This window comes from Candidozyma duobushaemuli (genome assembly GCF_002926085.2).
Source record: "Candidozyma duobushaemuli strain B09383 chromosome Unknown B_B09383, whole genome shotgun sequence".
In the NCBI taxonomy this organism is placed as follows: Eukaryota; Fungi; Ascomycota; class Pichiomycetes; order Serinales; family Metschnikowiaceae; genus Candidozyma; species Candidozyma duobushaemuli.
This window is the reverse complement of record NW_020289895.1, coordinates 947,163-968,610: the sequence shown is the minus strand read 5'-3', so window position 1 is coordinate 968,610 and position 21,448 is coordinate 947,163. Positions and strand designations below refer to the sequence as shown.

At 48.3% G+C, this 21,448-nt stretch overlaps 10 protein-coding genes across 10 annotated transcripts; 6 read left to right on the top strand and 4 right to left on the bottom strand. All coding sequences in view use genetic code 12, as the record gives it.

The window, feature by feature from the left end:
* Positions 1–69: 69 nt before the first annotated feature.
* On the bottom strand, positions 70–888 carry CXQ87_001904 (S-adenosylmethionine-dependent methyltransferase; the record flags this gene model as incomplete). Its single annotated transcript, XM_025480426.1, has 1 exon — positions 70–888. One exon carries the CDS (start codon positions 886–888, stop codon positions 70–72), a length of 819 nt encoding a protein of 272 aa, XP_025334726.1.
* A 482-nt stretch (positions 889–1,370) lies between these two features.
* On the bottom strand, positions 1,371–2,459 carry HOM2 (aspartate-semialdehyde dehydrogenase; the record flags this gene model as incomplete). The annotated part of the gene is made up of 1 exon (XM_025480425.1): positions 1,371–2,459. The coding sequence occupies one exon, from the start codon at positions 2,457–2,459 to the stop codon at positions 1,371–1,373; it is 1,089 nt and encodes a 362-aa protein (XP_025334725.1).
* A 928-nt stretch (positions 2,460–3,387) lies between these two features.
* On the top strand, positions 3,388–5,013 carry POB3 (FACT complex subunit; the record flags this gene model as incomplete). The annotated part of the gene is made up of 1 exon (XM_025480424.1): positions 3,388–5,013. One exon carries the CDS (start codon positions 3,388–3,390, stop codon positions 5,011–5,013), a length of 1,626 nt encoding a protein of 541 aa, XP_025334724.1.
* A 582-nt stretch (positions 5,014–5,595) lies between these two features.
* Positions 5,596–5,973, top strand: CXQ87_001901 (uncharacterized protein; the record flags this gene model as incomplete). The annotated part of the gene is made up of 1 exon (XM_025480423.1): positions 5,596–5,973. One exon carries the CDS (start codon positions 5,596–5,598, stop codon positions 5,971–5,973), a length of 378 nt encoding a protein of 125 aa, XP_025334723.1.
* Positions 5,974–6,885: 912 nt separating this feature from the next.
* Positions 6,886–8,508, top strand: ECM3 (putative ATPase; the record flags this gene model as incomplete). Its single annotated transcript, XM_025480422.1, has 1 exon — positions 6,886–8,508. The coding sequence occupies one exon, from the start codon at positions 6,886–6,888 to the stop codon at positions 8,506–8,508; it is 1,623 nt and encodes a 540-aa protein (XP_025334722.1).
* Positions 8,509–8,695: 187 nt separating this feature from the next.
* CXQ87_001899 (uncharacterized protein) lies at positions 8,696–9,373 on the top strand (the record flags this gene model as incomplete). Its single annotated transcript, XM_025480421.1, has 1 exon — positions 8,696–9,373. The coding sequence occupies one exon, from the start codon at positions 8,696–8,698 to the stop codon at positions 9,371–9,373; it is 678 nt and encodes a 225-aa protein (XP_025334721.1).
* Positions 9,374–9,469: 96 nt separating this feature from the next.
* CXQ87_001898 (tRNA dihydrouridine synthase) lies at positions 9,470–11,278 on the bottom strand (the record flags this gene model as incomplete). The annotated part of the gene is made up of 1 exon (XM_025480420.1): positions 9,470–11,278. One exon carries the CDS (start codon positions 11,276–11,278, stop codon positions 9,470–9,472), a length of 1,809 nt encoding a protein of 602 aa, XP_025334720.1.
* A 256-nt stretch (positions 11,279–11,534) lies between these two features.
* UTP21 (rRNA-processing protein) lies at positions 11,535–17,580 on the top strand (the record flags this gene model as incomplete). The annotated part of the gene is made up of 3 exons (XM_025480419.1): positions 11,535–13,146; positions 13,173–14,350; positions 14,428–17,580. 3 exons carry the CDS (start codon positions 11,535–11,537, stop codon positions 17,578–17,580), a joined length of 5,943 nt encoding a protein of 1,980 aa, XP_025334719.1.
* Positions 17,581–17,759: 179 nt separating this feature from the next.
* On the top strand, positions 17,760–20,751 carry CXQ87_001896 (uncharacterized protein; the record flags this gene model as incomplete). The annotated part of the gene is made up of 5 exons (XM_025480418.1): positions 17,760–18,067; positions 18,149–18,248; positions 18,278–18,989; positions 19,905–20,399; positions 20,462–20,751. The coding sequence occupies 5 exons, from the start codon at positions 17,760–17,762 to the stop codon at positions 20,749–20,751; spliced, it is 1,905 nt and encodes a 634-aa protein (XP_025334718.1).
* Positions 20,752–20,964: 213 nt separating this feature from the next.
* CXQ87_001895 (uncharacterized protein) lies at positions 20,965–21,396 on the bottom strand (the record flags this gene model as incomplete). Its single annotated transcript, XM_025480417.1, has 1 exon — positions 20,965–21,396. One exon carries the CDS (start codon positions 21,394–21,396, stop codon positions 20,965–20,967), a length of 432 nt encoding a protein of 143 aa, XP_025334717.1.
* Positions 21,397–21,448: the final 52 nt, after the last annotated feature.

Here is a 21,448-nt window from a genome sequence, read left to right as displayed (position 1 = left end):
GATTGAGTAGTTCTGCGGTGATATGGTGATGGTCACGTGCGTGGTCACGTGACACGCTTATACGGTCGTTTATTTGGTGATATAGTACACGGCAAAGCCGGCCAACAAGGCTCTCGGGAGGTATTGGTCCTCAATGGTGTACACGCTGAGGTTGTGTGCTGCCAACTGCTCCACAAACCTAGTGGTGATACTCTCATCTCGCAACTGAACAGTTACTAGGGCCTTGGAGGCAGGACCCATCAGTGCTGCTAGCGTCTCTACAAAAAACGGCACAAGGTACTCGTTGTAAATTGTGTCTGTGGCGATCACCAAATCCGGATATCCGTCCAAAATATCGAAAACCTCATGGAGGTCGTGTTTCTCCCAGTCGAGCTCCACAATGTCGATGGTGGTATCGCTCGCTTTCCCAGTTTGCAGCCATTCTAGCGTTCTGGAGGTCCAGCGTCTGGAAACCACATTTTCCTCGAAATTCAGCCTCATAAGCTTGAGTATTGGTTTTTGGTCGGTGGCGACGTATTTTTTGCACTTTGGCCCAAGCACGGCTGCCAACAACGCACTGACTCCAGCGCCTAGTTCTAGCACCTTGGTATCTGGGGTTCTGAAAAATCCAGAAATCGGACAACTTTCGTCCAAAAGCCAGTCCACCAAGTACCTTGCCAGCTGCCAGCACACAAAGCCTGTACTCAGCGCCTGTCCTGAAAGTGACGATCGGCTTTGCTGGATGGTTACCTCATCTCCATTAGCCAAAGAGAGGTGTAGTTTGTCTGTCGATTTGTCTACGTAGCCGAGGGTCTGGGCGTCTGGAGGGCGGTGTGTCACGTGGAGTTCGAAAACGTGGTCGTCAATGGCACTGAGATCGACGGGTAGGAGGTAACCCAGTAGGTCCATGTAGTTGGTATGTAGTTGATATGAAGGTGCGAATGGTAGGGTGGAGGTGAGGTAGAGGGGTGGCCGGGAAGATGAATGGTATTTATATATATATATGATAATGGCGGGATAAAAATTGCGTTGGAGGAATTGGTAAAAAAAGTGAATGGTTTTGTTAGGTTCTTATAGGTGATGATTGGAAATATATGGCACTGTGAGCTTATTGTGGGGCACACCGAGCCGTATGAAATGGATGCTATTTTACAATATCAAATTGAATGATGGATTTATTTTGGTATCGAAGACACTAACTTTGTATATTAAATTTGTTGCTTTCAGTACCTTTCATATACAACTTACATCAAATACCGCAAGCTCCAAACTTTTCACCTAATACAAAGTCGGATAGTCGTATCACCTTTTCGTGCCACTTTTTATTAATTTTTCCCCCTACAATCTCCTTCCTAAATCATGGATTGGGTATATGTACATCGGTCAAACCGTTAAATAACGTTCTTGGCCTTCAAAATCTCGGCAATCAAGATACCAGCACCGGCGGCACCAATGACGGTGTTGTGGGACAACACAACCATCTTAAAGTCCAACACAGGGTCGGCTCTAACACGGCCCACGGAAACACCGTAACCGGCGTCTCTGTCCCTGTCCAAACGAGGCTGTGGTCTGTCCTGCTCCTCCAAAACGTGGATGGTCTGTTTTGGCGCAGAGGCACATCCCAACTTGGCGGCGTCACAGACGTAGTCTCTCATGGTCTTCTTGATGTCCTCGACCGATGGAGCAGGTCTGTTGGCGAATCTGAGGGAAATACACTCGGTGTGGCCGTCACTGACAGCGACTCTGTTGCACTGAGCACTGACCTTCATTTTCTCCTCGTCCAAGAGCTCAACGGCAGTGTTGTCGGCGTTGGGGTGGCCCAAGATCTTTCTGGTTTCCCACTCCATCTTGTCCTCCTCACCGCCAATGTATGGGACAATGTTGTCCAAGACGTCGATTCCAGAAACACCTGGCGAGAAACCAGCACCAGAAATCGCCTGCAACGTGGTGGAGGTCAAGGCGTCAATGGGGCCGTACTTCTCCACCAAAGGCTTCAATGGAGCGACCAAACCAGCAGTGGAGCAGTTGGAGATACACACAAGGAAGCCCTCCTTCTTGCCCTGCTTCTTGGCATCGGCAACCTTCTTCTCGACAACCGACAAGTGCTCAGGGTTGACGATAGGCACAACCAAAGGCACCTCGGGCTCTCTTCTGTAGTTCTTAGCGTTGGAGATCACGGCCAAACCAGCATTGACAAAAGCCTTCTCGATCTCGCCAGCGTAGTCCGAGTCCAAGCCGGAGAAGACAATGTCACATTCGGCGAATTTCCCTTCGGGTTTGCACTCCTCAACGACAATACCTCTAGCCACTTCTGGCAACAAGGCAGTCTGTTTCCAGGTAACTGCGTCTCTGTAAGGTTTTCCAGCAGAACGAGCCGAAGCACCCAAAGCGTGAATTTCGAATTCAGGGTGCTCAGCCAATAACAAGATGAAACGCTGGCCCACAGATCCTGTGGCGCCCAAAACACCTGCTTTAACCATGTTGAAGAAGAATGATGGTGGAAATTTTCCGTTGTGTGTAGTCGCACCTATTGACTCACTCCGGTTCCGGCGAGGCCAAGTGGGCTTTTACATGGTGGATACGAGATGAGGAATGTATACATGTTTGATGGAAACGGCAGTTGAGTGATTATGGCAGTTTTGGGCTTTTGGGAATGTTTTGGGTGTAGACGGTGGTAGAGGTGAGTGGGTATGTTGATTTGCAACCGCCGCAGTTAGAGCTAAGTGTAGGTTGGGCCTTGGCGACAAGGGTTCAGAGATGAGCCAAGCTGGTTGAAGGAGATCTTTGATTTTTGGTTTCGCTTGTATTTGTCTCTTCATGGGAACAACTCTAGGCGTTGATGTGTGGGTACATAGGTGACTCAGCTTAGGTGGGTCAAAGAGATGCAATAGTCAATTCTTCCAAAGTCAGTTTCATGTAATGAATTCTTTATCTTAGGGCATACAGAATTTTTTGCTTCTAGTATGAAACAATTATTGCTGGCGAATGTATAGGGATCTACTGTCGGTGGTTGTCAATCACCGTGCATCCATGGATCTACACAGAACTGACGAATTTCAGAAGAAAGTATTCATCCTTCACTTCATCAATCTGAAGTCTGCTGAAAACTAACTAGTTCCATCAACGCCCATCGACCAAAGAATGTACGGTACTACTCCTCTGCTCGATGCGATTTGCAACCATTTCATGATGAACACCATATACAGCAATCATCTCTTTCCGCCCAGAGTTGCTAAAAAATCCAATCAGAAGGAATGTAGCCCATTTCAAATGATTTCGAAATCAACTAAAGTACCATTTCAACAATCACCATGCCATATTCGTCACTCTCTCGCACCCTCCCACCACTCGTCCTACACAGAGAAACGCGTTTTAACCTGAGGCAAATCTGTTCTCTTCAACGCTACCATGGTCAACACAGACTTTGAAAAAATCTACCTCAACCAGTCCCGGTTGACGGGGCGGATGCGTATTGCTGACTCTGGTCTTGGTTGGAAGGCAGCCCAGCTGGGCGATGCGGCCAACAACCAGCCTTTTCTTTTGCCCTCTGAAGAGATCCTCACTGTTCACTGGTCGAGAGGCTCCAGAGGCTACGAATTGAGGGTGCAGACGAAAAACCAGGGTGTGGTTTCGCTCGACGGCTTTGACCAGGAGGATTTCGCCAAAATGAAGCAGGAGCTACAAAGGAACTTCCTGATTGCGTTGGAGCACAAGGAACACTCGTTGAGAGGATGGAACTGGGGCCAGACCGACTTGGCCAGAAACGAGTTGGTGTTCCAGGTCAACAACAAGCCTTCTTTTGAGCTTCCATACTCGGAAATCACAAACTCGAACTTGACGGGTAAGAACGAGGTCGCGGTGGAGTTCAACTTGGGCAACGACAGTAAGGCCGGTGACGAATTGGTGGAAATGAGATTCTACATCCCTGGCGTCGTTGAAAACGAGACGACCAAGACTGTGGAAGGTGAAAATGGCGAGAAGCAGCAGCAGGAAGAGACCGAAGAGGTCAGCGCTGCCTCTGTCTTCTACGACCAGCTCAAGGACAAGGCAGACATCGGCCAGGTTGCCGGCGAGGCCATTGTCTCGTTCAGCGATGTGTTGTTCTTGACCCCAAGAGGCCGTTACGATATCGACATGTACGCCACGTCTTTGAGATTGCGTGGTAAGACGTACGACTACAAGATCCAGTACAAGCAGATCGAGAGAATTTTCTCGTTGCCTAAGCCCGATGACGTACACCACTTGATAGTCTTGCAGATCGATCCGCCATTGAGACAGGGTCAAACCAAGTACCCATTTTTGGTGTTGCAATTCTCAAGAGAGGAGGAGACTGAATTGGAATTGAATTTGGCGGACGATGTGTACGAGTCCAAGTACAAGGACCGTTTGAAGAAGAAGTACGACACACAGACGCACTTGGTGATGGCCCACTGCTTGAAAGGCTTGATGGAGCGCCGCTTGATTGTGCCCGGCTCGTTCCAGTCTCGTTTCATGCAAGCCGGTGTTGCATGCTCTTTGAAGGCGTCCGAGGGCTACTTGTACCCATTGGACCGGTGTTTCTTGTTTGTCACAAAGCCTACAGTGTACATTCCTTACTCTGAGGTGAGCAACGTCACCATGTCACGTACAGGCGGAGGAGTTTCAGCCTCGCGTACGTTTGACTTGGAAGTCAACTTGAGAGGCTCAGGCCCCTCGCATGTTTTTGCCAACATTGACAAGGAGGAGCAGGAGTCGGTGGAGAGATTCTGCCTGGAGAAGGGCTTGCGTGTGAAGAATGAGGAGAAGATGGCTAAAGCCATGTTGGCTAAAGCCATGTTGGCTAAAGCTATGAACGAAGAGGATGACGACGACGACGATGCGGATGTGGATATGGGCAGCGCCGGCGACGACGAGAGTGACGAGGACGGAGACTTTGGCTCTGGATCCGATTCCGACGTTGCAGAGGAGTTTGACTCGAACGCCTCCGCCTCCGAGTCGGACGAAGCAATGGGTGACGTTGACGAGCGTCCACCCAAGAAAAAGACCAAGAACTAATGTAATATAGAGACACACCAGTTTGCTGCTGCCTCCACGGCGGCAATCGAGTGGCTACCATGGAATCCAACGCCCACGGGCATGTATCAGCTACCCACAACAATGTAGTCGGAACCCATTCCGCAATGGACGCGACGCGTACCACTCGCGGGCATTGTCATGTCCCAACATAGCAGTAGTATGAGCACTGCGCGGAGTATGGTACCCCATAGTAGTTGCTCCTAAGCCTCTGGGACCCCTTAAGCAATCCGTACAAACTTCAAAGTTACAACAAGCTTTTCCGCCATTGGGAAAAACACGATTCAAAGGGACCCCCTTAATGGCGATCGGCCAACATGCATTGCCTCGCTTTGCGGTCAGGGACTTCATCACGGTTTTGCAGCAGTGTCAGCTTGACAGCTATTGCCTAAATAGGAAGTGTAAGTAGCTATTTGACGCAGCTCGCGCTGCTCCAGTATGGGGGTCCCATGCATGTGGCTGGCTCCTACGCAGGAACAAGATTCGCAGCCAGCCTCCCAGCCCAGGAGCTATAAATCAACCAGCCCCTTTTGGACTGCGCTATTCCAGAAATTAGACTACCTCATGGCCTCCTTTCAAGACTACGAGCTGTGTCTCCAGTTCCTCGAAACCGTTCCTGAAGACATGCAAGTGCCACAGCGTTCAGCTGCCAGACCCATATTAGAGAAGGCTTCTTTGGCCTACCACGATAGTGACGATGAAGTGCTGCTGCAAGCGCTGAATTTCAGAGTTCATGATTCCTCCGACCACGAGTACGGATCTCCCAAGGACTCCATCTTTTCCGCCTGCTCTTCGCCAGAAATGCCTTCCTTGAGCTTGAAGGATGAAGATGATCTTGAGATCTTCTTGGATGAGCTTGATGAGGTTGAGATCCAGGAGATTACGAACGTGGTGACATATAGCCATGGGCGCTCTCCCACCATCAAGGAGTTTCTGTCATAGCGGGGGGTATCTCATCAATGAGGCAGTTCACCATGGATAGATGCGGTTGACCTTGCATCTACGACCATAGGGATTGACTTCTTCAAGCATCGATTCTACAATACTGATTCGATAGAACTAGGCAGGGAGCAAACTCCCGTGGAGTGAGACTCCCCCATGCTACCTCCTGCAAAGCAGCGCTACATTTCCAGCACATGGTTAACCCGAACCACCACATTCCCCTCGGAGTTAGCCTGGCATATCGCATTCAACACCCCCTCAAGCGCTGCTAACGATTCGTTTCTTCACAGTTTACTCCGCAAGCTACACTTTACTTGTTTTACGACCGGATTTGCTTCTCTTCGACAGTACGTCTTTTTTTCATACCCCGGCCTGTGTGCCATTGTCCCTAGGGACCATTTAATGAACATCTTGAGCAACCATGTGTAGATCTGCGAATTTTTCAACGGCTTCTGTTTGCAGTTACGCCAGTGATGTTGCCAAATGTAAGTAATTATTTTTCAGTTTCAGTGGTGGATGCGCAAGTGTCTATCTTTGAGACAAGCCGCTTTATATTGCGAATTTGACACTTTTGCACGGCTCAGGTAAACCAACGGAAAAATGTTTTTTTGCAAGAAAATTAACAAATCTCACCAAAGCCAATATCCAACAGAGGGATAATAATATACGGCCAACGGATCCAAAAATCACCCCCAAAATGATGGTGGACCCGGCTAGATTGTAGTTTTTTTTGTCTTAGCGACTCGCTTCCACCTGCTAGGAACTGCACTCAGCTGAGGAGCCATGCACCGATCTCCAACCCACAACTTTTCTTTTCACATATAGACGTTATATAAAGAGGACTGCTCAACGGCTTTTTCCAGCCCATACCCATATTTATTCCTCCCCTGAGCTCCAGTGAATGACAACAAAATGGGTGCTCCTCTTGGCATGATCATCTATGCCTCGGTAAAGCCCATCTTCAAGATCTACTTCATCATCGCCATAGGATTCTACCTAGCTCGACGGAATATCCTCACAGTGACGACATGCCGTGATATCTCGGACGCTATTGTCACGGCCATCATGCCTTGTTTGATTTTCAACAATGTGATTACGAATCTCAAATACTCGGACATCAAGAACATTGGTATCATCTTCTTTGAAGGTACCATCTTGTTCTCTGTGGGAGCCTTGCTGTCGCTAGCGATTTATTACACATGCAAGTCGCCCAAACGCTGGTTTGGCGGTTTGATTTCTGTGGGGTTGTTCCCCAATATCTCGGATCTCCCCATCGCATATCTACAAACCCTTTCCAAAACAGGGTCGCTTTTTACAGCGGAAGAAGGTGACAAGGGCGTGGCATACGTCTGTATTTTCCTTGCCTCCCAGGTGTTCTACCAGTTCTCGCTAGGCTTGTTCCGCTTGGTCAGGTACGACTTTAGAGACGAGCTAGACAAACCCCAAGACGAAGAAGAGGAGATCGACACCAGCCAACTACATTCAGTGGCTTCCACGCCGCACGCTAAGGAGCAGCATTCTGGAAGTGCTGGAAGCGATAGCACCTATAGTTCTGAGGACAAGCGTCCTGACATTTCAAGAGATCCGCTGGAATACCGCCAGCACAATGAGTTCCTCATGCAACGAGACGCTGAGGGCCACTCAGCAGTTTCCCAGGATTATGAATCCATGGATTCGTCAATGAGACAGCGCCGGGGCACCAACACCTCCGGCACCACTAATTACTACTCTTTGCATCAGACACCTTCTCGTTCAGCGGACTTGAGAAGAGCCAAGTCACAGGACGTTGAAGACGTTATTCACGAATACAGTGAGTTTGACAGGCTCAAAAGCAACGAGGCGAGAAGCCAGCATTCGGCCACTAGCGACGTTGGTATAGATGTGGCTCCGCTAGAAAGAAATGAAAAGGCTGATGACGAAACGAAACCAGTCTCGCGTAGAAGACGCTATTGGAAGTACTTCCTCAATACGATCGTCAACTTCAAGGCGCCAAATTCGGTTTCGTTGATTGTGTCGCTCATCATTGCATTGTCTCCACCGCTCAAGGCGCTTTTCGTCAAGAGTAGCTTTTACATGCCTCATGCACCAGACGAGATGCCGCCATTATCGTTCTTCATGGACCTTGCCAGTTATGTCGGTGCAGCATCTGTGCCCCTTGGTCTTCTTCTTCTAGGGGCCACAATTGCTCGACTCAAGGTGAACCAGATTGTGCCTGGTTTCTGGAAAACCGCTCTCATGGTGACCGCCGCCAGATTGATTATCATACCCATTTTCGGCGTGGGCTTCACTACTGGTCTCTACAAGGCTGGCTGGTTTGAAGAAGACAAGCTTGTAAGATTTGTGTCGGTTTTGGAATTTGGCTTGCCCAATGCCACTGCCTTGGTCTACTTTACTGCGTTCTACACTGATCCAAACTCGCCAGAGCACCTCCAGATGGACTGCTTGGCCATTTGCCTCATTGCGCAATACTCAATTCTCTTTATCACATTGCCCTTTTTGGTGACGTTTACCCTTAAGGTGTCGCTAGGCTACTAAGAGACTCAATGCATTTGACAGATTTTCGATACTCGCATCCGCCCCTGGGCCCCGTCTGAGATTGCACACCTCGCGGCACTTCTCCTGCAGAATCGCCTTGCTAGCCCTCGTCATTGCTACCAGGCACAGCAGCACATAAAAGCACGTCACTCTGCCTTTTTTTTTTCTCCTCTTTGTTAATACAATCATGGCATTATACTACAGCTTGGTGTTTGGCTTGCTCGTGGTGGAGATGGTTTTCTTCACCATCTTGTCGTTGCCTTTCCCCAGAACAGTGAGAAGAACTGTTTTGGCCACCGTTTCCAAGCCCTTCACTTCTGAGCACGTCCAAATCATCACGAAGTGCATCTTTGGCTTTGTGGCTGTTCTTTTTATCGACTCGGTGAACAGAGTGTACACCGTCACCACCGACTTGAGTGGGCCCGGCTCTGAACGTGGCATGATTGACAGATCAGAGGTCCAGGCCAGAAAGTTCTACGCCCAGAGAAACATGTACCTCTGCGGTTTCGCCTTGTTCTTGACGCTCCTCACCACCAGAGCCTACTCCTTGGTGGCTGAGTTGGTGTTCACCAAGGACAAGTTGGACGACTACAACAAAGAGCATGGCGACATTGCGCCAACCGAAGGCGACAGCGAGGAGATTCTGGAGTTGAAGAAGGAGTTGGCTGCCAAGGAGGAGGAGCTTTCCACCTTGAAGGAGCAGGCCGAGGGTTTGTCCAAGGATTACGACTCTGCTTCCCAGGCTGAGGACTTGTCCAAGGACTACGACTCTGCTTCCCAGGCCAAGACCACTGGTGCTTCCACCATTGAAGCCAACACCGACGATGCCACTGTCGCCTCTGTCACCGGGTTCAAAAAGGAGTAGATAGCTATTATTTAAGAATGCACACTGTACAAGTGCCCAAATTGTAGATGAAGTGTCGTGTGTTATTATATACGGCCCTATGACCTCTTTCCCAACTTAGTATGAGTTGCTCTTGTGCTTAGGCACGAATTGAAAATTTGGCGAGGCTTTTCCAAGGAACATCTCTGTAATCTTGATCCAGTCCTTGTAGTCAGTGGATCCAAGAAGCGTCTCCAATTCGTTTCTGCCACGCCACTTTGGTGGTCTTTGGTTCAACTTTGGCGGGAGTTTCTCCAAAATCCCCACGGGGATGTATCTGTGTGTGAAGCCAATGAACTCACAAAGGAAACGTCTAGCAACCTCAATACCGTACTCATCGGAGCCCCAGTGTTCCACGGCAAAGTTGGCAAAAGTACGAAGATGCTCAAGACGCTCTGTGGCCAGTTTATCAAGGTACTGCTGAGCTTCAATCTCCTCGAAAATCCAGGGCTTGATAAGTGCACCTCTTGCAACCATTACAGAATCAATGCCTTCGGTGTTCACAGCCTCGTACCATTGTTCATGGGTAAAGCAGTCGCCGTTTCCGATAAACCATGTTGGTTGAGTATCCGTCAAATCCTTATTTTCCTGCTTCTTTTCATTCAACTCCTTCACCGATCTTGCAACCTCGCCGACGTAGCCCCAATCGGCCTCTCTGGTGTATCTTTGCTGTCTTGAGCGGCCATGCAACGTCACTGCAGCGACGTCGGTCTCGGTCAACACTCTGTTGACCAAGGAGATTGCGGTGTTTTTATTGTCTTTGGTTCCTGTTCTGATTTTGAATGTGACTGGAATATCGCCAGAACAAGCATTCATACCGTTGAGAATACGAACAAGCTTGGCTGGTTGGTCCAAAAGCGCCGATCCCTGGCCCTGGCGGTAGAGGAGGTCAATAGGGCAGCCACAGTTCAAGTTGAGTTCGGAAACATGAGAGGCCTCGTTGTATACGGCCTCAGCAGCCTTGGAGGCTTGTTGGTGGTGATTGGCAGCAAGCTGAACACCAAAACCGGGGTATTCAGAAACATGCGCTTTAGGCAAGGCCCATTCTGGCTTGGTGCCCTGAAGAAGAGGAAGTGAAAGCGCCATTTCACTGTAGGTGACGTCTGCACCAAGAGTCTTCATCAAACGACGGTATGGAAGGTTTCCTACCGTGGTGAGTGGCGACACGATCTTGGCTCTGTCAAAGTTGAGTCTCTTTTTCTCGGCTGGCTTGAAAGGAGGCTCAACGTATGAAGCAGCATTGTCCTTAACCTCCTCCTGCTTCTTTGCATTGGCATCGTTCTTGACCAACGAGTCCAAGTACTTGTTGTAGGCGTCGGCTTTTTCAAAAATGTAGCGATGCTTCTGAAGGTCCATCCGGTGGTCCGCAGAGATCTTGTTGAGCTCGTAGTTGTCTGTCTTGGGTTCCTCCTTGAGAAGCTCATTTGTATCTTTGTTGTAGTGGCTGCTCAACCAACGGCACTTCAAACCAGCAGGGCAGTAACCGATAGCCACTTGAACGGGACATTTGCCCTCGATGTCGTCTGGTTTCGTCAGAAGATAGTATGTCACGTCGTGAGTGTTCCTACACTTGTCTGGTCCAAATTTGCACTCTTTGGGGTCCAGAGGATCCACCAAACTCGAGCACAAACGTACATCCTCCTTCTGCTGCTTAAGATCTCTCTTTTTGTTTTGTCCACGCTTCTTTTTCGAGCGCTTGGAGCCTTCCTGTTGGCCTCTGTCTCCACCTTCAGCTTCCTCATCATCGTAAGCCTCTTCCACTTTGACACTTTCCACCACAAACTCCGGCTTGATAGGCGCAAGGCCTTTGTCGTAGTTATCTGTGCGTGCCTTTTTTGCCACAGGCTCTGTGGAAGCGTCAATATCACGCTTATCGTCTTCTGTCATGATAAGATGGTTAGTACTGGTGAGCTCTCAGATGTAGTATATGCACAGTGGGGTCCCACCAACCAGGTACCACAAGGGATCAAAAAAACAAACTTTAATTTACATCGAAATTAGAATCCAGTTAGTTAGTAAATCATTTCAAAAAATCTGATTTTCTCCCCTCTGGCCTCCATACCCTTGCAGGGTCCTGGCACCTCTTCTCATTGTACGCAGCACCTCATCGACTTTTTCAGATACACCTTCAACCTCCAGAGGCATGGCGAAATACACTGCAAAAAAGCAGAAGGTCCAGCCCCAGCAGAAGGTCTCGAAGCCTTCGAAGATCTTCAGCCCCTTCAGAGCCCTCGGCAATGTCTCCAATGAAGTGCCCTTTGCAGTGGGTACTTTAGGTGCAACTTTCTATATTGTCACCTCTGTGGGCCGTTCGTTCCAGATCTACGACGCCGCCACGTTGCATTTGCTTTTTGTTTCCCACTCACAGACTCCTGGCAAAATCCTGGCTTTGGCTGCCCACTTCCACTATGTTTACGCTGCTTCTGGCAACTCGGTGGGTATCTATAAGAGAGGCCGCTTGGAAGCTGAAGTAAAGGTTCCAGGACAGGCAGCTGCCACGATCAGCCGTCTTTTGGTATTTGGCGATTACCTCGTTGTGGTCTCGACCAACGGGTCCATTGATGTGTTCAAGAAGCCACTGGGATCCAAGATCCCCACCGAGCATTACACCACCATCAAGAGCATCAACACCAAGTTTGCCGGTGACATTGTGGGTGTGGTCCATCCACCGACATACCTTAACAAAATTGTCGTGGCCACCACCAGCGGCATCCATCTCATCAACATTAGAACTGGAAAAACCATCTACAAGTCTCCCCCAGACCAGTTTGGTGAGAACCTCTCTGCCATCGAGTTTGCACCAGCTCTTGACATCATTGCATTGGGTACTGGCTCGGGAGGAATTTTCCTCTACAACTTGAAGAAAGGCACTATTCTCGGCGAGAGAATCGTTGCTTCTCCCGCAGATGTGGCTGCAAAGGTCAACTCCATTTCCTTCCGTACCGATGGATCCCACCACCTTGTGGCTGCATTGAGCAACGGAGATCTTTACTTCCACGACTTGGTCAAAAAGGCCAGAGTCCACGTTTCGAGAAACGCCCATGCTGAAGCCACGGGCGGTGTAGCTAATGCCAAGTTCTTGAACGGTCAGCCAATTGTCGTGACCAACGGTGGAGACAACCAGCTCAAAGAGCTCGTTTTCGACCCTCCGCTTTCAACAACCAACAGCTCTGTGGTTTCACCTCCCCGTCATTTGCGTTCTCGTGGTGGCCATTCTGCTCCTCCAGTGGCTATGGTTTTCCCCAACGAGGACAAGTCCCATTTCATTTACTCTGCATCCAAGGACCGGTCGTTGTGGTGCTTCTCCATGAGGAAGGATGCCCAGGCACAGGAGGTTTCCCAAAGACCACCCAAGACTGATTCCAAGAAGAAAGGTGGTCCTGTTGCTTCTATGCGTGAAAAGGTTCCTGAGATCACCGCTTTGGCCATGTCGGTCGCCAGAGAAGGAGACTGGGAGAACATGGTGACGGCTCACAAAAACGAGAATTTCGCCAGAACCTGGGACTCAAAGCATAAGCGTATGGGACGTCATGAGCTCGCTACTGTTGATGGTGGTATTGCGAAAGCTGTGTGTGTTTCCCACTGTGGTAATTTCGCCTTGGTGGGTTCTTCCAACGGTGGAATTGGCGCTTACAACTTGCAATCTGGTCTTCTTCGAAAGAAGTACATGTTGCACAAGAACAAGGCTGTGACTGGTTTGGCCATCGACGGCATGAACAGAAAAATGGTCAGCAGTGGTCTTGACGGTGTGATTGGTTTCTACAATTTTTCCGAGTCCAAGTTCCTTGGAAAGCTTCAGCTCGACTCCCCATCACCACCATGATCTACCACAAGGGCTCCGACTTGGTAGCCTGTGCTCTTGATGACTTGAGCATTGTGGTGATCGATGTGGTCACCCAGAAAGTCGCCAGAGTGCTCATTGGGCACAACAACAGAATAACCGATCTTGATTTTTCGCCTGACGGCAGGTGGATTGTGAGTGTTTCGCTTGACGGCACCTTGCGTACCTGGGATATTCCCACTGGAGGCTGCATTGACGGAATTCGTCTCCCCAACGTGGCTACCAGTGTCAAGTTTTCACCAATTGGTGACTTTTTGGCTACCACCCACGTCTCCAGCAACGGTATCTCCCTTTGGACGAACAGAGCCCAGTTCCACCCGGTTTCCACTAGACAGATGGAGGACGACGAATTCAGCACAGCGCTTTTGCCTAACGTGTCTGGTGAAGGTGGAGCTTCTCTTATTGAAGGTGCTCTTGATAAACCTGCCGAAGACGACAACGACGTCCATACCACCTACCGTTCCGTTGACCAGATCAACCAGGATCTCTTGACGTTGCATGTGGGCGACAGAAACAAGTACCTGAACATTTTGCATCTTGACATCATCAAAAAGAGAAACAAGCCCAAGGAAGCGCCCAAGAAGCCCGAGCAGGCGCCATTTTTCTTGTCTTTGGGCGGTGAAGTTGTGGGTGACCGTGCTGTTGTTGCAGAGAATGGTCTCAAGAGTCTGACCAACGGTAATGCTACAACCGAAGAGTCCAAACTCAGAGCCCTCAAGGAGAACGGAGAGCACAATTTCGAGTCTGAGTTCACCAAACTTCTCAGAATCGGCGGCGAGTCCGAAGACTACACTCAGTTCATTGACTTCCTGGTCAATGCTGCTCCTTCACTCATTGACCTCGAGATCAGATCGCTCAATTCGTTTCCTCCATTGGACGAAATGACCAGTTTTGTCGAGGCTCTCAACCAGGCCATGCAGCTCAACAGCGACTACGATGTGCTCCAGGCTATCTTTGGTCTTTTCCTCAAGCACCATGGAGACGTTATCTATGCCAATGGCAAAGAAGAACAGTTGCACGAGGCACTCGAGAAATGGGGTCAGATCAACCAGCAAAAGGGAGCCAAACTCGACGAGCTTGTGAAATACTGCTCTGGTGTCGTCAACTTTGTATCTATAGTATAAGGCAGATATCAAGAAATCGTGTAGTACCATCGAGCGCGCTATAGTTACTTCTACATCTCACCTACAACCAGCCTATCGCCATGAACGTGGACATAATGGCGCCGTTCAATCGGCTCAATCTTAGCGGAAACGCCAAGGTTACGGCGCTTCATTTCCAGAATGAAAAACTATTCATTGGGTTCAGCAATGGCGACATCACCATCATGAGAGTCAGCGACAATCCAGAGGCAGTCAAGACTCCTGCTCGCTCCATGCGAAGCTTTCGTTCATTTACCGACATAAAGGGCCTTTTTCACGATAACGATTCGTCCCTGTGGTACAGCACCGAGAAAACGTTTCGAAACGTCAATGGCTCTCAGTCTCCAATCACCGTCTTACGACTAGTGCCGCTTTACAAGGATGGCTCGAGAGATGTGCTTTTTGCGGGCTCCTCAGATACACTCAATGCCTTTGAATGGGTCGGCGCCCACCTCAATTTGATCCATACCTTCCTGGAACTGAAGAACTTCAACCAGTTCAAGTATGTGGAGACCAGAGACAACAGGCTAGTCTTGGTGGGCACCAAGAAACGCTTGAACATATACCAGATTAAGCAGAAGTCGAGAAATATCTTTGATTTCATTCTCATTAAAGAACTCAGCCTTAAGGACAAGCTACGTTCCATTGGTGGCCAACATGGCGACAAGATCGTCTTGGGACTCACCAACTCCTTCATGTGTCTCGAGCTAGACACGTTTAATCTCAAAAGCATATCCACAGAGAGCTCGGGAATCAACAGCTTGTCACAAACAACCTCATTTAGCTACTTTGGCATATCTAGCACTGGGCCCCAGGTATGGATCTTGGACCCCAAAAACTCAAACTCATTGGTCATACGTGACTCTCAGGTTGGAACTCTTCAATTTGAAGATGACAAATATGCATTGGGGTCCTCTGATGTGAGACTCCTGACGGTACCTGTGGATGTTGCGTTTCTCCTACCATGCTACTTGCTAGTACTTTACAGCAAAAAGCTCGAGATTGTTGACATCGCTAGTGGAGCAGTTATCCAAGTCTTCCATCATCACATGAACAACTACAATATCAGCCTCACGGTTTTCGAGGATGTCGTCATCATTGGTGCGGGCACCAATGTATTTCAGTTCAGAATTAATCCCATTCGCAAACAGCTCAACCAGTTTTTGACAATTCGAGGATCTAATTCAAGTGCAAGAGGCCTGAAGGAGCTTCACAGTGATTTACGGTTGATAGGTCTAGAGAGGGCTTTAACTTTGGTGAATAGTCTTGACAACGACGACAGTTTGTTCTTTCCCTTGGGGCTGTTCGAGTCCTCAACCGACAAGTATAAGCTTTTGTTCCTTCGAAACCTATACACTGAGAAGGCACAAGTTTTGTTTGAGCTGTACGGGCGGTATCATGACGCATTAATTGGCATTGGCTCCGAATGGATCCTTTCGTACAAAGAAGTTCTCAAGCTCTTTCCTGACTTCATAAATGGCGAATTCCAGATAAGTGAGCTAAAAGAGACAACCCCGGATGATTCTTTTGAGACCAAGTCATCTTCCGGGTTCGTTAATCCGGTTCGTCGTGTCAGCATCCAAGAGCTCGAGAATACGAAGCAGGACATCATTGCAAGCACAGCATCCGACAACGCCACTGAAGGTGAGGATTCTCCAGACAAACCACATCATACGGGACTTGCATCAGGTGTAAGCCTCGATGACCTGAAGTCCCCCAAGGTTCGAAAATTCAGCAAAGCAGTTAGCGATCTTATTGTTTTCTTGACAGATCAGAGAAGAATATACTCCATATTTTTGGGATCCAACGATATGATGCCTACGATGCCCTGGAAAAGCGTGGACTTGTCTCCACTCGACCTCGATCCAAGCCTTAAGGAAGACCAAATGTGGGAGGAGATAAAGAAGGACGCCATCTACATTGATACCACCCTTTTCCTTTGCTACTTTTATACAAAGCCAATGCTTCTCGGACCCCTTCTTCGTTTGCCAAATAATAAGTGTGAATCGAATGTGGTCAATCATTATCTTCTCAAGGATTTACACAGTCATACCAAGGAGTCGCATGTCTTCATTCGTGAGCTTCTAGATTTTTACTATGGAAGATCTCTTCATGAAGAGGCACTCGAGATGCTCTATAAACTCGCACATGATGAAACCTCACAATCTCATGAATACGACGAGTACTTCAGATCTCCTGACCTCACAATCAGCTACTTCCAAAAGCTTGACAACAGCAAGCTAGACTTAATTTGCAAGTATGCGGAGTGGGTTTTGTTAAGTGATGAAAGTGAGATGATACAGCGGGCTGCTGCGATATTTATGAATGAGACCTACGAGTGTGAAAGTTACGACACCACGAAAGTATTTGAATTTTTCAAGAATGCCATTAAAAACGACGACTTGGCTATTCGTTATCTTGAATGGCTTCTTTCCGAAACCGATGTTCTTCAATCCGCTGGCCGTACGAGACAACGGTCCACGTTTTCGACCAAATTGTGCTTGTTTTACCTCAAAAAATTGAAGGCTCTCGAATTATCTGACGAGGAGTTTGTTCAAGATGAGAACTACAAAAAACTTTACGATTTCTTGAAGAATTCTATTGACTATGAGCCATGGACAGTTTTGAAGAATATTCCAACAAGTCAAGACAATTTTCTTCGCTTCACAATATTTATCTACAAACGACTCGGTGAGCATCAAAAATCTGTGGACGTCTTGTACAACCAGCTCACTGATTTAAATGGTGCAATCGAATATTGTGCCGACCTTTATGACGCAGGTCAGCATCAAGCCGGTCAGGATCTCTTACACAAGCTTCTCGAGGATTTGTTATTGCATTACGAGGAGAACATTGACTCAATTACCCAGCTCTTAACAACGCAAGGAAAGAAAATGTCAATGACCAGGACACTTCTTACTTTGCCAAGTTCCTTCCCATTACGAAACCTCGAAACCTTCATAGGCGAAAACTTGATCCTGGTGGACACTGATCTCATGAACAAGAGGATCACAAGTCAGCTATACAAGGTAGGATCTGTGAAGGTGCAATATGAGCTTCAGAAGGAGAAAGCGAAGTCCTACAAGATTGCGAGCAAAGAGGAAAGTTGCGATATTTGCCATGACTCAATCAAGAAAAATTTGATATGCATTGACCCCGATGACAAGATATCTCACTATAAGTGTTATCAAAAGGATCGCGACTAAGAAGTACTCCGGCTTGAGGCCATTATCGCAACGGGTGTGCATGCAAGGGAAAAAGTGCCATACAATTTTGAACAAAACATTGTCGCTTCCCCAACGTTTCTAGAAGTAGACTCAATTAAGCCCCATCCCATAAGGATAACACAATTTCCATCAAGCAAAATTCCAGAGACACGTCTACAATGTCCAATTCCACACCGCCGACTCTGAGTCACGAGGAGAAGTATGGCGTTAAGCCGAGTGGAGGCATCAAGCTTCCATCGATTGCGTTTTTATCCAACCAAAAAGAGGGCTTTCTGCCAATAGGGTCGCAAGAAGTACCACGTCCAAGTACCGAAGGTCACGCTCAACAACCCCCACATCAGCCTATCAGCAGGCCTATGTCTGCTGGAGTCAATCCTGTGGACCACCACATTTCAGCATCAGGAACACCACCAGCCATGACGATACCAAAGCCCACGAAATTGGACAACACAACAATTCTCAGTCCGTGACCCCTGGAACCACGAATAGTCCAGGAAGTACCAATGCAGAGAAGCAAGCGCACGTGCATCGTTCGTTAGACCCACAGCACGCTAACAACCCCCACCATCATCATCACGTCCGCAGAGTTAGTGGAGGCGCACATGGCCATCATCATCACCATCACCACCATCACCACCGCCACTCGAGTCCTCAAACCCCACAAACGCAACCAAAGGCGGCTGAAGAAGCTGAAGCTGAAAATGGCCCTGCTGCAAATGGCCCTGCTGCAAATGGCGCTGCAGAGAAGAAGGATGAAGATGTGCCCCAAGCAGTGGTTGCAAAAAAGGAAAAAGTTATTCCATACGTGCTTGACAAGGGCCCTCTTGAGGAGCTTTTGAGAGATGTGTTTCCCAAGAGAAGGCACATTGGCTCCATAATATACAACCCCACAACGACGTGGGAGACCCTACAATTCGAGAATTTGCAAATCGATGAGCACGATAAGCAGCATCTTCGTGACATACAGCAGAAATATGTTGAAAGGTACGGCGAGCGTTATCGCTCTGTTGACCCAGAGTACATCCCTACTCTTCCTCCACTTACAGAGGCGGCTATCAACTGCTTTGTTGAAATCAAGATACCCTACAAGTTCATCAAGGAGTTCCTCGAGAACTGCAACAGTGAAAAGGTCCAACGCAAGAGAGAGCTTTGGGGCGGAGCTGGCGGCATATATACAGACGACTCAGACATACTTGCCGTGCTCAAGCACCTTGGCGTTTTTGATAACAACGCTGATCTCTCAGATACCAACCCCAAGTGGACCAAGCTGGAAGTAATTAAACCTATTGTTGTCCACAAAGACGGAGACGGAGTTGATCTTCTAGACATTTCCGTGACACTTCTCATACTTCCGACCTTAAAACAGTATTACGGTTACTACAAAAATGGTCTAAATTCTAGGTCATGGCTTGGAGACGAACCGCATAGCGGTTTATCTATCGGCGTGTGGGGTGTAAAATGGGAGACGTACAATGCATTCGCAGGGGATAAGTCTATACGCAAGAGAGCACAGCGAGAATTCGAGGGCGATAGAGAAGCACAAAAAGTCATTGTTGAGAACGGTCGAGGGTGGCGATTTGACTCCAAGTGTTATCGAAAGCTTAAGACTAAATTCACAAAGCTTGGTAACGATAAGAATTCCGCAGAGGAAAAATCTCACTAGGCAGGTATGTCACTCGGCTAGGTTGGACCATCACCGGATTTTAATCAACTTGCAGCCGTGCAGCTTCTCCAGGTCAAGAATTTTCGCTCGTCGGGAGATCCGCCCCTAAGATTTTTGCAACCATGGTGTTCCGACGATAAAGTCAGATGAGGCGCTGTATGCAACATTCTCGCTTGGCTAAAGTCATGTGGCCCAGAAAAGAAGATTGCAGGGGTTTAGCATTTTCAGCATGATAGCGGTTCCGGCATTTCCACAGATCCAAAATACCTCGTTCACCGTGAACAAAAACAAACCTCATTTTCTGTTTGCTAGGCTGTGCCATTGTTTATTGTTCATTTTTTGTCTCTAGTTGTTAGGTCTTCTGCCATTTACAGTGAGGGGTGAGGCTGTCAGGCACCTGAGCAAAAACAAAAATGATCACAAAGTTCTGCAGACCCAGGCCGAGCACCGGTACAGAGTGTGTGTTACACTCACGTCCTGCCCCAAAAAAGAAATCCATCACTAGGGCGACTCATTACGCCATTTGACGCTCCAGACCACCTTCTTTTATAAGAATACGATTCGCACCAGTCCTGGGATATTCATTTAGACACAGCGTTCAACTCTAGAACGTTTTTATTCCCCAGCATAGTAATCCCAGGCATGATTCTGAGCAAACTGTCTTCGCCCCAGCTCAGCTCCTCGCCATCCAAACTACGAACCCCTCCAGCCCTCTCGAAGACGCCGCTGGCCAATCCACTGAGAACCTCGTCGAACGCAGCGCTGAAAAAAGGATCGAAAAAAGTTTCTGGTTTTTTCAAGAAGATCGGTTCTGAGTGGTCGGGGCTCCTATATCGCCTCAGAGATATCTCACACGACACCCACTCCGAAGACGAGGAAGTAGCTGAGCTTTTCGAGGAAAGCGGGCCTTTAGACATTGACCGTTTATCCAAGGTTGGCCGTCAACTCACCGACGCCGAGGAGCAGTTCCTTCGAGACTACAAAAAGTACAAAGATCTTAACAAGGTGTTTGAGATGCATCAGCTAGAAAACCCCACGGCTGCCAACAGCGAGCAGGATATTGAGGATATTGATCGTCTCATGTTCACCGACATGAACATGGTGAAGCTCAAGGACGACCTCATCAACCAGGTGCGTGCCACCTCACAGTACAACTCCGACTCCTCCACAGACACACGCACCAGCCAGCTTGAACAGCAAACCCTGAGTATCGGGAGATCTTGTGGGAGTACAGAAGGAGCAAATGGCTCTCCTATGGCCGGGTCTCCGAACAGGCTATTGCCGAGAAAGTCAACCAGAGACGTGAGGAAGCCTCGATCAAGCACATTCCAAAGGAGCTCTATCCACGCATATACACCAACTTGGTGGACAAGGGCCGCACCTTGAAAGACGACAAGCGTCTCAACTTGGAGGATTTGGTTGAAGTGGTGAACGAGGGATGGAAGAAGGAAGAGAGATGGACTCGTGCCGCCGAAGGCTTGCCCTAGGCTCCATAGAACTTTTCGACTAGCATGAACAGAGCATAGTTGCATTGTGCAACAGGGTTAGTGAACAGCTTTATACTAATCACGGTTAATTGGCATCCGCTGTAGCACACTGATCCAACGATTAATACAGAAAAGATAATACATGACTACCAGCTTCAATTTCGTCAATTCGTATAATTATGATTTATAAGCGTTATGGGCCCAGTTCCCAGTCTATCGTTGGCTCTTGATCAACAGAAGTGTATTCTCAAGAATTCGTAGTTCCTGGTCCAGCTGCTCGGCTCGTCTTTGTAGCAAATCCACCTTGGACTCTTGATGCTTATCCAAAGCCCTTTTAGTCCTCGCAATCTCTCGACCTAGCTTTTCCTTAGCCAAGACAAGCTTTTCATAGTTGACTGAGATATCCTTCTTCAATTGGCGGTCGATTTCCCGATCGAGGTCGTGAATTGTGGTAATCTTATCTAGAAGAGGCGGACAGTTGGGATTATTAGCCACCAGGTTCGCCCGGACTATGGCATTCACTGTTTTCACTAGTGCTTCCGATAGCCTGGTGGATTCCACAAGATCCTGCTTTTGTTGCTGCTTAGCCTGGATCAAAAGATCCCTATGAGAAGGAGGTTCGGAGGTGCTATTGGAATTGTTCATAGCATAGAAAGATAGTTATTTTTCGTGGAGATTGTTCAGGTAGGAATCAATG